General features: G+C 44.8%; 1 protein-coding gene across 1 annotated transcript; it reads right to left on the reverse strand.

Annotated features, from left to right (window-relative positions):
• Window positions 1–164: 164 nt before the first annotated feature.
• LOC124692709 (trans-Golgi network-localized SYP41-interacting protein 1-like) lies at window positions 165–7,616 on the reverse strand. The gene is made up of 8 exons (XM_047226139.1): window positions 7,380–7,616; window positions 7,075–7,281; window positions 3,878–6,985; window positions 2,395–3,238; window positions 1,648–2,303; window positions 1,227–1,371; window positions 1,068–1,146; window positions 165–577 (listed from the first exon to the last, which is right to left on the reverse strand). Exons 1-8 carry the CDS (start codon window positions 7,521–7,523, stop codon window positions 475–477), a joined length of 5,286 nt encoding a protein of 1,761 aa, XP_047082095.1. The 5' UTR covers window positions 7,524–7,616; the 3' UTR covers window positions 165–474.
• Between the last annotated feature and the right edge of the window lie 6,685 nt (window positions 7,617–14,301).

A 14,301-nucleotide genomic window follows, 5' to 3' on the forward strand; every position in this document is an offset into this window, starting at 1 on the left:
GATAGGTCATCAGTGATGATGCACCTTCATGTTGTTTAGAGAGTTTTGTCAGAGACAAAATGGATATCGGTTTAGTCACCGCATAATTAGTTGAATTCCAGCCAAATAGAACACATCTCCATGAACAATGGTAAACAAGAAAACAAGCTTGAGTCATCAAAGCCTTACATACAATTCGGTCAGTAACATTTCCAACTATATAGCCAGTTCAACATCATGCTTCACAAAGGAAACACGATAAACTCGCATGGTCAAATTCGCTTCTCCAGCGTAACAAAGAATGGCATTGTTATCTACTGCACATATTACATCCTGTTCCGGACAGCACATACTGCTCGAGCACAAATTTGAGAAGGGGGCAGGAGATGGAAAGAATGGCATTTCTATGGTAAAAGAAGAAAACAATAGGTAAACCTTTGTATAGATGCTATTTTACAATTATGCTATGAGGGGGGTGGTTATCCACAAGCAGTGTCACAAGATGCTGCCTACCAACCACAAGTGCAGGAAGACCCAATACACCAAGAGTCCTAGCCTTGCTCGTGGCCGGTTCATCAGAATTTGGCTCCCTGAGACCCTGCAGTAAGATACAATACAAGGCAGATAAGAATAAAATCAACAACTTGTGTATATGTAATATGCAGTACTGTCATTCCAACACAGCCATGAGAGTCGTCAGTGATGAGAAACAAACAACCAGGATAATGTATGTAGCAAAAGGTTCTTTGTTTCCCCTCTTGGAATAAATCTGAGGTGGCGCAGATCTGAACATAACTGTTCTTTCCAGAGAGTGCAGTAATATCTACTGCATCTAATAGCTAGGTGCAATTGTGCAAGTTATTTGGTTCATGATAAATCCAGATAAAACTCCAAACTCAGATTGAGTTTGTGTTAAGAAAACGAAGAAAAAAGGAAGAGGAAACACATATCTTTGTACTTGAATATTATTAAAACGAAAATGAAAGAAAAGACAAAAGTTCGAATACATTGCAAAGCTATGCCTTTTGGTTCTCCCAAACACCATCTGAGTTTTATTAGCACTACTTGCTGATCTGGAAATAGCTTACCAGATGCCATCAACTCTGTCAGCGATGTGCTTTCCTTGTGCTGGAATCAAGCCAGACGCATGCAGTGATTTAATACGCCCTTCAAAACAACAAATGTGGCACTGTCATTAACACATAAAAGCTTTAACCGAAATAACTCAAAATATAGGCTAATGCTACCTTTGTCATCCGAATCATCCGCAGCAATTAGTCGTTCAGACTCTGTTCCCATATTCAGAACAAGATGGTCGGATGACCCCTTTCGCATTACTCTAGCATGTGCGGCGCTAGGGGCAGATGATATTGATGCCTTCCCCATTGGTCCCTACAGAGAATAAAAAATATTTTTACAACCAGTGTATATGCAATTTTTATACACCTGCCAAGATATGTGCTGATATGCAAAACAGAGCTCCTGCTGTTATATACAATTACTAATATGAGAAACACCATAACAAGAATGAAAGCATAATATCCATGGCCAGGCAAATCAGAATGAAAGATCAGCAGTATTACTATAAAAGTATAAAATAAAAACATTTGAACATCATTGACATATCTCATTGCATAAAATGTAAAGCACAAGACAAATAGGGTTTACCAAATCTTCAATCTCAGATATGTCTGAACCAATTGCTGAGGAAGATGCTTCAAATTCTCTGTCTTTACTAATTTCTGGCTGCACAAGCCGAGAATGATACAAGTCCTCAAGCATCTTAACTTTTGCTGATAAATCATCAACTGTTTTTTCCCTGGCCTGCAACTTTGCTCCCAGCTCCTGTTTTACAGACTTGGCATTCCCAGATTCCATACTTGAGGCGATTATTAGTTTTTCCAGCTTTGATAAGAGTGATTGGGTGCTTGTAGGTTTGTTATCTTCCAGCGCATCTTTTCCAGATAGATATCCTAACCGCTGAATCATTCGCTCCATACTGACTGTTACCTCAAGCAGTTCGCTGCTTTTTGATTCCAACTCCCTACGATTTGAGTCAGTGTTTCTGCAAACCTCCTTTAGCTGCTCATTTTCACGAGCATGGGATTCAAGATTTAACTGTAAATCTTCATTTTCGTATCTTAAGGTCTCCACCTCGCGTTGAAGTGCATCAACTTCATCAATAAGAAAGAAGAGTTTGTCAATGGGACTAGAGAAGGTAGCCACTTCCCTATGCAAACGTGACTCGCCTGACGGTATATTTAGTTTATTTATTTTTTCAACAATTGCCTCCAGCTGATCCTTTGAAATTTCATCAGTTATACCTGTTAAGGCAAGAACACCATAAGTAAAAAAACAAGTTCGGAACAAAAGTTGCCCATACATAAATGTCTTAACAGTTTCATTGGAACATACCTCTTTCTACTGTAGTTTGAGTGTGATCAAGTGACAGCAACTCTAGCTCTCTTGCCTTCAACACATCCTCCCTTTCCTGGTATTCCTGAATCCTAATTTCCATTGCACTACACTCATCATGTGCTGTTTTGAGATCTTTCTCCAGCTCACATACTCTTTTCACATACAAGTGGTTATCACTTGAAGCAGTTTCAGCAGCTTCCTCAGCTTGCTTCAGTCTCATTTTCAACTCATCAAACAAAGTTATCACTAAGCCTTTAAGCTCAGATAACCTCTGAGACTCTGACTTCAGTTTGTTCACTGAAGATAGTAAACTGTCCACCACCTTTGTATAATCACCAGAATCTTCATCCTTCAAAACAGAAAAAGTTCCTTCTACTTTTGGTACAATGCTGGAGTTGCCTGTTGCCAACTCTATTGCATAGCCTAGATCAAGCACGCCATTAAAAATAATTTGAATCTCTTCAGTGCAATAAATACATTTTGATGACATTGCCCTGAGCTCTGTTTGCAGCGAAAGCAATTCAGCTTCTTGAGATCTGTTCTGAGTGTCCTTGTTCCCCAATTCAATCTTCAAGCGGCCGTGCTCTTCTAAAGTACGAGAAAAGTTGTTGTTTGCCGACTGCAGAGCACGGCGCAGCAGTATAATATTGCTATTCATGTAGCCTGCCAAATCTTTATAAAAACCAGAGAAATGTTCAGCTTGATTGCTCAACTGTTCAACAATAGTACTCAAGGATGAAGTGTCATCAATATTCCCCATTGTAGTTTTGCTCACAAGCATTCTTTCAGCAACAAAGTTATCGTAGTCCGTAAGAGAGAAAAGTGTGCCAAACTCTGGATCCTGCTTATGAGTATATTAAATGGTCAGGTTATATTTGAGAATAATGAGGTAAATTAAGCACAATCTTTGTACTTGACAAAGAATTCCAATACCAAGTAAGGCAAAAACTTGAATAGGAGAGACGCACGCGCAAAGGAAGGAAGTGAGAGAAATACCACACACTTCTTTGGTCGCATGCAGAACTGTGGACCGGTATTCAAAGTACTACAAGAAATTGAACTGAGTAGCTAGAACATAGGTACATTCTTCTTCTATTTTCCTTAGCTATTTTACTAACAAGGCAAGACACGACATGGTGGCAGGTCAAAATGAGAAGTCATCCAGCAATCTAGTCCATTGGTTACATAGATAAGAGCTATTTTACAAATTTGATGGCACCAATACAACAATGTAGCTACGCTATAAACATGTACAGAGCTGTAACTATAATGACAAATGAAGCATTTTTCTGCAGGGACAAGGGAAGCACCCAACTAAGTCCAATACCACAATAACTGTATTATTGTAGGTACCAGGGTCCTGACTGAACAGTAATGCTAGAACACCAGTATGTTTGATAAAATACTAAATGAATTACAACATATGAAACTAAGAAAAACTATTCTCAACAAATATTATATAATCATAAAAACAATTTACCTCCATAACTGGATCAATCTGGATCCCCATTGCAGCGAGTTGTTCATGCATACTCTTCAGTGTAAGGCTCATATCTCTCAAGCTGCAGATATTCTTTCCAAATTCTTCTACCATCAATGGTACAATACTATTATCCATTACAAGTGTGCTAAGTTTTTCAAGGTAACCATATTGTTCAGTTGAACGAGTTTGTAAGCTTCCATGACTTTTATCCAACTCTTCCAAACATTCGGCCAGCTTAGCATTAAGAACGCTGGTTTCCATTTCATGTTTGGCTTCAGCTTCATTCTTCTCAGCACTAAGAATAGTGAGATCTGTTTTAGCTTGTGACAATGCATCTTGCAGTGAGTTAATAGCAGTGTTGGCATCTTCTAGTTTGTTGGCATTATGAGCCAGTTCCTCATTTGTTTTCTCCAACTCCTTCTCTACAGCAGCAGTCTGCAATTGTATTTGGTGTTTCTCTTCAGAAGTAGAAGAAACATAGTCCTTCGCTTTACTTAACTCATCTTCTAACATCTTTATAGTAGAAAGGGAATCAGAAAGCCTGCCAGCTTGCATGGTAACTTGCTCATTTGCTCTGTCTAGCTCAAGTGCCACATGATCCTTAGCAGACTGTGATTCCATGATGTATTGGGCAATCTGGCTTATTTTCTCCACAGGATCCTCAAAGAGGTGATCAACAGGAATAGCAATGTTTGATATTGAATCAACTAGAATGCCCCGGGAAACTTCAGCTTCTTCCAACATTCTTTCTACTTTATCCTTTTCCTCACTAAGAGAAATAATGTCTAACTGCAGCCTTTCAAAATGTGTAACCTGAGAAGATAGATTCTCAATCTGTTCTCTGAGATCCGTATTTGCAGATTCTCTTGACACTATCTCATATTTCAAATTCTCCATTTCTGTGTTCCTTGCTTCCAGATCTCGTTTTAGCTTATCTGATTCAGAGTTCTTTACATCCAAAGCCTGTTTTAGATTCTCTGTTTCAGAGTTATTTTCATCCAGAACTTGTTTTAGCTTCTCTAACTCAAAGTTGTTTTCACCCAGAGCATGTTGCAGCTTCTCTATCTCGTAGTTATTCCTATCCAAAGCACGTTTTACATTCTCCGTTTCAGAGATCTTTTCATCAAGAGCATTTTTTAGCTTCTCTATCTCAGAGTTCTTCGTATCCACAACTTGCTTGAGTCCCTCACGCTCCTGTACCAAACCTTTCCCCTTTTTCACGGCCATTGACAGCTTCTCTCTAAGCAAAGATGATCTTTCCTCCACCCGTTCAAACTCCTTCTGTAACGAGTCCTTTTCATTCTTCAAACCATACATCGCCTCTTTCATTTTTTGTAGTTCACCAGATAGTCTCATCCTCTCAGATCTATCAGTCATGTCTTCTTCAAGAATTATCTTACATAGAGTTAATTCCTGATCTAAGGTATACACTAGTGTTCGCAACTTCTCAAAACTTTCGCAATCAATAGGAGAGGATTTTTCTCTTCGTTGGATGTTGCTTAGGCACTGGTCTACTAATTTGGCACTCTCCAGGGGCTCATTGACCCCCAATTCAACATCAGAAACCACTGCAAATGCCTTTACAAGCTCAGTATTCTGGGATGAGATAACAGATAATTTATCAACAGCTGCATTGTGTAGGGACATTAATTCAGAATGTTCATTTACAAGTATGTCCTTTTCCTGTTTCTCTTCCAGTAGAACTATGGTCAGGCGGTCAATTTCCTCGTGCATTGAGACCAGTTTTGATTCATGTGCGGACAGTCTGTGAAGAATTTCAGAAGATTCGTTCTGTATCCGCACTACATCACCTTTGGCCTGGCTCAACGAGTTGACTAGCCAAGTGATTTGTGAATCAAGTTCACCAGTTAAGACTGAGTGTGGAAAGTCAACCGAGCCGAGGATGTCTTTAACTTTGCGGTGCTCCGAGAAGATCATATCAGCAATTTTCTTTTGTTCAACCAACCATTCCAGTCTATCAGTCACCTCCAAAGAAAGTAAATCCTCTGGAAATGTTGCCTCTGACATTACCTCTTCAATGCGTTGAAGAACCCCATCACTTAGTGAAAGGGAGGCCTGAACAGAAGCAAGTGAAGTGTTTTCTTCATTCAGTTGCTCGATGCTTGCCTTGGCAGCTTCCCACGCACTATATGTTTCTCTAAGCTCATCCAAACATTTCTCCTGTTCGGCCGACTTTTCATCTAGCAACACCTTGAGCTCCTCGATTCTGCCCTCGGCTGCTTGCAAGGCATCAGACCTCTGTTGCAACTCCACTGTGCACCGCTCCAGCTCACCTGTCTTTTCAGCCAGCATCTGCTTCAAGGAATCACGATGCTGCACCAAGGACTTGCCCTTTGTGACAGCCATGCTGAGCTTCTCCTTAGTTGTCGAGAACTTATGCTCCATCTGCTCAAACTCTGCCTTTGCTTTGCCCGCTTGAGCATTTGCTGCATCTCGAGCAGCTTTCACTTTCTCAAGCTCTTCACTAAGAGCCTTGTTTTCTTCTCCGAAAGTGTTGAGCTTATGCATGAAATCTGCCTCATTTCTCTTGCTACTGACCAATTCCTCGGAAACAATACCTAAGATGGTGGCATGGTCACACTGGCCCACGGAAACAAAATCAGGCTTAACCGCTGCTAAAACCTGCTCAAGTTGCTCGATGCCCAGTACGACCTGCCTGTACCGCTCTGTTAGCAGCAAAGTCTTCCGTTCGAAGACAGATATCCCGTCCTGATCAGCGCCCTCGGAACCGATGGCTTCTTTCCCAACCACGGCATCAACCGATGCGACCATTCGGGCAATTGCTAGCTCCGACACCTCCCTCCACGAACCAAGGTACGCGTCCACAACCACCCTGGAGACATCTGCCTCCGCGGCCCTAGAACGTAGGCTGTCGACCTCCTGCTCCCTTGCGCGCGCCACCGAGTTGAGTTCGAGCACGAGCCTCGAGCAATCGTCGAGCATGGAGTGCAGCGGCGTGGGCGACGCCAGCACCCTCTCGTCGGGATCCTCCGCGTGCAAGGAGCTTGACGCATCCTGCCCTACTAGGCCCTGCAGCATTCTCCGGAGCGCCGCTGTGTCCCGCGCGAACACCTCCCTCTCTTCCTGAACGAAGACCCGGTTCACATCACCTTGCGATTCGTACGGAAATAACGTGAAAGTGAACTGGCGTGAGAGGCAAGGGCGGCAGGTACCTTGTACTTGCGGCACTCGGCAGCGGCGCTGGACTCGTCGGGGTAGTCGATGACGGCGATGGATTCGTCGAGCGAGCGGGCGGTGCGGAAGCCGCCGGTGTTGAGGTCGTCGGGCGCGTCCTCGAAGGTCTCGCCGCTGGTGGCGTCGTCGGCGGGCATGCTGACGAAGATGCCGGCGTCTGGGTCCGCGCCGGGGCTCCGCGCTTCCTGCACGGGAGCAGAGGCAGGAGCTTCCGTAAGCCGTTTCGTGCGTGCGGACCCAAGTATCGAAATGGATACGGCGGAGCGGGCGGTGGTGATGATACCTGTGAGGGGAGCTCGACGAGGACGCCGTCGCTGCTGCCACCCTCGTCGGAGTGCGCCCGGACGCGCGGCGGAGAGCGGCGGCGAGCGGAGGAGGAGGAGGAAGAGGACTTGGGGGAGGAGTCGGAGTCGGAGTGGTCGGCCATGGCGGCGCTGGATCTGGGGTGGTGGATCCGATCAAACCATCGCCGATGAAGAGAAGAGAAGGAATTGGGGAAGACGATGCCGCGTGGGCCCGATCGGGGTGCGCGGAGCAGAGCTGCGAAGGTTGGGGGAGAGACCGAGCTGACAGGTGGGGTCTGCGTGGCAGTGGAAGAGGGAGAGAGAGGGTGATTTGTCACATCCGTGGCACTTGGAGTAGGTCGGACCGCGACGGCCCACCTGTCAGTCAATGCTTCCGTGCGACGTTTGCGTGCACTTTGCGTCGAAACCGAGGTTGATTCGTGAGCACCCGTTGACCATTTAATGACGGGCCCACGTTTCAGTGAAACAGGCAGGTCCTGGAGACCACCAGGTGGCCGTCAGCGATCAGCACTCGGCAGAGCCGATGGGTTCATGGGAGGACGCCAAAGGCCCAAAGCACCCCGGGAGTCCCATGCTTTCCAAACAATGTCTGAATTAATATCTTCGCGTGTCCAATGTCGTCGCCAATATGAACTCGTGCAACTTGACTGCAACGATCTCAGTCGTACGCATCACCATGGCCAGAGCTTCAGCTTGAGGATCGTGTTCATGCTAGTGTCGCTGACATGGTCATCAACTTGTGCCGGTGGTTGTGTCGGCAAAGGATGATCGCCTACTCAGCCATCGTGCGATGGCGGCGTGGTCGGTCGTGGATTTTGCTCTGCTGGTACTAGCCCCAACATGTTCTCAACAAGTATCATCAAATCTTTTATACATCTTCGTCCTTAGATTGTTGTGGCACCAAAGGAAAAAAAATAACACGTGAGGTTCAATTCCCTGTGCATGTTCTCAACAAGATCTTCAGCATATACATGTAACGGTTCTTCATTCAGATCAACTGCATCAGCCTCCTCCTTGAGGGTTCCTGACATCTTGATCAAAATAGTAGCGTGATCACCCCGAAAATTTGGTACTACATGATATAAGTTATAACTAGCGAGACACTAAAGTCGTGTGAATAGGCGGCTTGATCTTTCACGATATGATCAACTCCATGCACAACACCAGCAAAATCCCTCTCATATTAACATCGATGTATAAGGTATCAGTGTCCTCCACATGGGACGTTTTTGTAGTTTTATTCGACTCACGATAAAATTTAACCTCGACGTATGGTTGAAGCTTGCATGCTATATAAGTGACACGTGATTTATACCTGTCCATAAGGATGATCAAGGAAAGACAACTTTTACTTGTCCTTTTGGTATGCTCATAGAAGATTGCCTTTTGGTCTATGTAATGCGTCTGCTATATTTCAAAGATGCATGCATGCTATATTTGCTGATTATATTGAAAAGATTATGGAAATATTCATGGATGGTATTTCTGTTTATGATACCTCTTTCGATAATTTCTTGCACAACCTCAACACGGTTCCGCAGAAGTGTGAGGACCAACATTTATTATTGAATTGGGAGAAGTGCCACTTTATGGTTTTAGAAGGTGTTGTTCTTGGACATCGTGTTTCATGTAGAGGCATTGAAGTGGATAGAGCCAAGATTGAAGCAATAGAGAAGCTACCATATCCTAGGGATATAAGAGGTATTAGAAACTTTCTTGGTCATGCTGGTTTCTATAGAAGGTTTATTAAAGATTTCTCTAAAATATGAAAGCCTCTTAATAATATTGTGCAAAAGGATATTCCTTTTTATTTTTATTATGATTGTCTTGAGTCCTTTAATATTTTGAAGAATGCTTTAATATTAGAAATTTGACAAGAATAAAACTTGACAAGATGCTCATATATGTGATACGTCTCCGACGTATCGATAATTTCTTATGTTCCATGCCACATTATTGATGATATCTACATGTTTTATGCACACTTTATGTCATATTCGTGCATTTTCTGGAACTAACCTATTAACAAGATGACGAAGAGCCAGTTGCTGTTTTCTGCTGTTTTTGGTTTCAGAAATCCTAGTAACGAAATATTCTCGGAATTGGACGAAATCAACGCCCAGGGTCCTATTTTGCCACGAAGCTTCCGGAAGACCGAAGAGGAGTCGAAGTGGGGCCACGAGGCGCCGCCACCATAGGGCGGCGCGGCCCGTGCCCTGGCCGCGCCGACCTGTGGTGTGGGGCCCTCGTGTGGCCCCCCGCGTTGCCCTTCCGCCTACTTAAAGCCTCCGTCGCGAAACCCCCAGTACCGAGAGCCACGATACGGAAAACCTTACTGAGACGCCGCCGCCGCCAATCCCATCTCGGGGGATTCTGGAGATCTCCTCCGGCCCCCTGCCGGAGAGGGGATTCATCTCCCGGAGGACTCTTCACCGCCATGGTCGCCTCCGGAGTGATGAGTGAGTAGTTCACCCCTGGACTATGGGTCCATAGCAGTAGCTAGATGGTTGTCTTCTCCTCATTATGCTTCATTGTTGGATCTTGTGAGCTGCCTAACATGATCAAGATCATCTATCTATAATACTATATGTTGTGTTTGTCGGGATCCGATGGATAGAGAATACTATGTCATGTTAATTATCAAGTTATTACCTATGTGTTGTTTATGATCTTGCATGCTCTCCGTTATTAGTAGAGGCTCGGCCAAGTTTTTGCTCTTAACTCCAAGAGGGAGTATTTATGCTCGATAGTGGGTTCATGCCTCCATTGATATCCGGGACGAGTGACGTGAAAGTTCTAAGGTTGTGGATTGCTCGTTGCCACTAGGGATAAAACATTGATGCTATGTCTAAGGATGTAGTTGTTGATTACATTACGCACCATACTTAATGCAATTGTCTCGTTGTTTTACAACTTAATACCGGAAGGGGTTCGGATGATAACCTCGAAGGTGGACTTTTTAGGCATAGATGCAGCTGGATGGCGGTCTATGTACTTTGTCGTAATGCCCAATTAAATCTCACTATATTTATCATGACATGTATGTGCATTGTTATGCCCTCTCTATTTGTCAATTGCCCGACTGTAATTTGTTCACCCAACATGCTTTTATCTTATGGGAGATACACCTCTAGTGAACTGTGGACCCCGGTCCATTCTTTTATACTAAAATACAAATCTGCTGCAATACTTGTTTTACTGTTTTCTTGCAAACAATCATCTTCCACACAATACGGTTAATCCTTTGTTACAGCAAGCCGGTGAGATTGACAACCTCACTGTTTCGTTGGGGCAAAGTACTTTGGTTGTGTTGTGCAGGTTCCACGTTGGCGCCGGAATCTCCGGTGTTGCGCCGCACTACATCCCGCCGCCATCAACCTTCAACGTGCTTCTTGACTCCTACCGGTTCGATTAAACCTTGGTTTCTAACCGAGGGAAACTTGCCGATGTGCGCATCACACCTTCCTCTTGGGGTTCCCAACGGACGTGTCAATTACACGCATCAAGCAAATTTCTGGCGCCGTTGCCGGGGAGATCAAGACACGCTGCAAGGGGAGTCTCCACTTCCCAACCTCTTTACTTTGTTTTTGTCTTGCTTTATTTTATTTACTACTTTGTTTGCTGCATTATATCAAAACACAAAAAAAAAAAATTAGTTGCTAGTTTTATTTTATTTACTATCTTGTTTGCTATATCAAAAACACAAAAAAAAAATAGTTTACTTGCATTTATTTTATCTAGTTTGCTTTATTTACTACTGCTAAAATGGCCACCCCTGAAAATACTAAGTTGTGTGACTTCACAACCACAAATAATAATGATTTCTTATGCTCACCTATTGCTCCACTCGCTACTACAGCAGAATTCTTTGAAATTAAACCCGCTTTACTCGAATCTTGTTATGCGAGAGCAATTTTCCGGTGTTAGTTCCGATGATGCTGCTTGCCCATCTTAATAATTTTGTTGAATTGTGTGAAATGCAAAAGTATAAAGATGTAGATGGTGACATTATTAAATTGAAATTGTTTCCTTTCTCATTAAGAGGAAGAGCTAAAGATTGGTTGCTATCTCTCGCCTAAGAATAGTATTGATTCCTGGACTAAATGCAAGGATGCTTTTATTGGTAGATATTATCCCCCTGCTAAAATTATATCTTTGAGGAGTAGCATAATGAATTTTAAACAATTGGATAATGAACATGTTGCTCAAGCTTGGGAAAGAATGAAATCTTTGGTTAAAAATTGCCCAACCCATGGACTGACTACTTGGATGATCATCCAAACCTTCTATGCAGGACTAAATTTTTTCTTCGCGGAATTTATTGGATTCAGCTGCTGGAGGTACCTTTTGTAGGATAACGTTGCATAGAAAACAAAAAATTTCCTACCGCAAACACGCAATCCAAGCCAAGATGCAATCTAGAAGACGGTAGCAACGAGGGGGTATCGAGTCTCACCCTTGAAGAGATTCCAAAGCCTACAAGATGAGGCTCTTGTTGCTGCGGTAGACGTTCACTTGCCGCTTGCAAAAGCGCGTAGAAGATCTTGATCACGATCGGTTCCGGCGCCACGAACGGGCAGCACCTCCGTACTCGGTCACACATTCGGTTGTTGATGAAGACGACGTCCACCTCCCCGTTCCAGCGGGCAGCGGAAGTAGTAGCTCCTCTTGAATCCGACAGCACGACGGCGTGGTGTCGGTGGTGGTGGAGAAATCCGGCGGAGCTTCGCTTAAGCGTGCGGGATGTGGTTGACGAGGGATCACCTCGGCAATGCCTACGTATTGTAGACTAGGGTTTCGGGAGAGAGCGACGATGGAGATTCCGGGGACGAGATTAGGCACACGACGTACCCAGCTTCGGGTCCCCTCGGTGGAGGATCCCTACGTGCTTGCTAGCAATCCGAGTATATGATCATAGATGTGTTTACGGGGTGCCGCCATAGGCGGAGCTATGTTGTCTATATTATGTCTATCCGTTCTCCTCCTTCTTTCGGGTGCCTCGGCTAGCTTTATATATGCAACCAGCCTAGGGTTTTACAAGAGTCCTAGTCGACTACTTCTTCGGGTTGCCTTGTTGGGCCTTCTCCATATTTGGTCTTCTCCATATTGGGCCGAGCCAGGTATACTAATAATGGATACCCGAAGGGTATGCCCATGTCAGTAGCCCCCGAGTTTATAGGGAAGTCGCAGACTTGCGTAGAAACTCCAAGCATAACAATCTCCGAAGTCGAAGAAAATACAAGGCGAGGTCCATGCCGTAGATCATGTGTAGCGTAGATGATGTCGACGATTCTCGAAGTTAATTTTCTATCGGGTGCGCGGCAGCGCTCCCGATGGGAGTAGCCCCCGAGTCTATGGGCAAGTGCTTGCACTTGGGCATAGACTCAAGTTGTACTACTCGATGAAGAACTTAACTATATTTCTGGAAAACTTGATGAAATCCATGTGCTCCCGATGGGAGTAGGCTCCACTCGAGTTGTAGAATCGAGTTGAGTCTACAAACCTTAATTGTCGTAGATGTCGTCGAAGTTATTTTTCTATTGGGTGCGCGACCAGCGCTCCCGATGGGAGTAGCCCCCGAGGCTACAGCCAAGTGTTTGCACTTGGGTGTAGGCTCAACTTGCTTGTTATTGACTCCACAATTTTTCCTTTTTCTTGTCGGGAGGGTGAACACTACTCTCGATAAGAGTAGCCCCCGAGCCTATGAGCAGGTGCTTGCACCTAGGCATAGGCTCAAGTTGTACTACTCGGCAATGCCTACGTATTGTAGACTAGGGTTTCGGGAGAGAGCGACGATGGAGATTCCGGGGACGAGATTAGGCACACGACGTACCCAGCTTCGGGTCCCCTCGGTGGAGGATCCCTACGTGCTGCTAGCAATCCAGTATATGATCATAGATGTGTTTACAGGGTGCCGCCATAGGCGGAGCTATGTTGTCTATATTATGTCTATCTGTTCTCCTCCTTCTTTCGGGTGCCCTGGCTAGCTTTATATATGCAACCAGCCTAGGGTTTTACAAGAGTCCTAGTCGACTACTTCTTCGGGTTGCCTTGTTGGGCCTTCTCCATATTTGGTCTTCTCCATATTGGGCCGAGCCAGGTATACTAATAATGGATACCCGAAGGGTATGCCCATGTCAGTGGTGGAGGAGAGAGACCGCTAGGGTTTGGGGAGAGAGGGGGGTTGGGCGCCGGCCCTCTAAGGGGTGCGGCCAAGGCTGAGGCTTGAAGTGGTCAGCCCCCTCTCCTATGCCCCTCATTATATAGGTGGAAGCACCAAGAGTTATAGTCCAAGTCTTCGAATAAGACCCCAACACTAAAACCTCCCATATGTGGGAAACCTACTCAAGGAGGGAGTCCTACCCAAGGTGGGACTCCCACCTTTCCTTGAGGTGGGTTGGCCGGCCACCCTAGGGGAGTCCACCTTGGACTCCTCCCCTTTAGGGTTGGCTGGTCATGCAAGGTGGAGTCCCTCCGGGACTCTACTTTCCATGGTGATTTCTTCCGGACTTTTCTAGAACCATCTAGAACCTGCCATATATGAATCTTATTCTCCGGACCATTCCGGAACTCCTCGTGATGTTCGGGATCTCATCCGGGACTACGAACAAATATTCGAACTCCATTCCATATTCAAGTTCTACCATTTCAACATCCAACTTTAAGTGTGTCACCCTACGGTTCGTGAACTATGCGGACATGGTTGAGTACTCACTCCGACCAATAACCAATAGCGGGATCTCGGAGATCCATAATGGCTCCCACATATTCAACGATGACTTTAGTGATCGAATGAACCATTCACATATGATACCAATTCCCTTTGTCACGCGATATTTTACTTGTCCGAGGTTTGATCATCGGTATCACTCTATACCTTGTTCAACCTCGTCTCTTGAC

The sequence above is a fragment of the Lolium rigidum genome, chromosome 2 (assembly GCF_022539505.1).
Source record: "Lolium rigidum isolate FL_2022 chromosome 2, APGP_CSIRO_Lrig_0.1, whole genome shotgun sequence".
In the NCBI taxonomy this organism is placed as follows: domain Eukaryota; kingdom Viridiplantae; phylum Streptophyta; class Magnoliopsida; order Poales; family Poaceae; genus Lolium; species Lolium rigidum.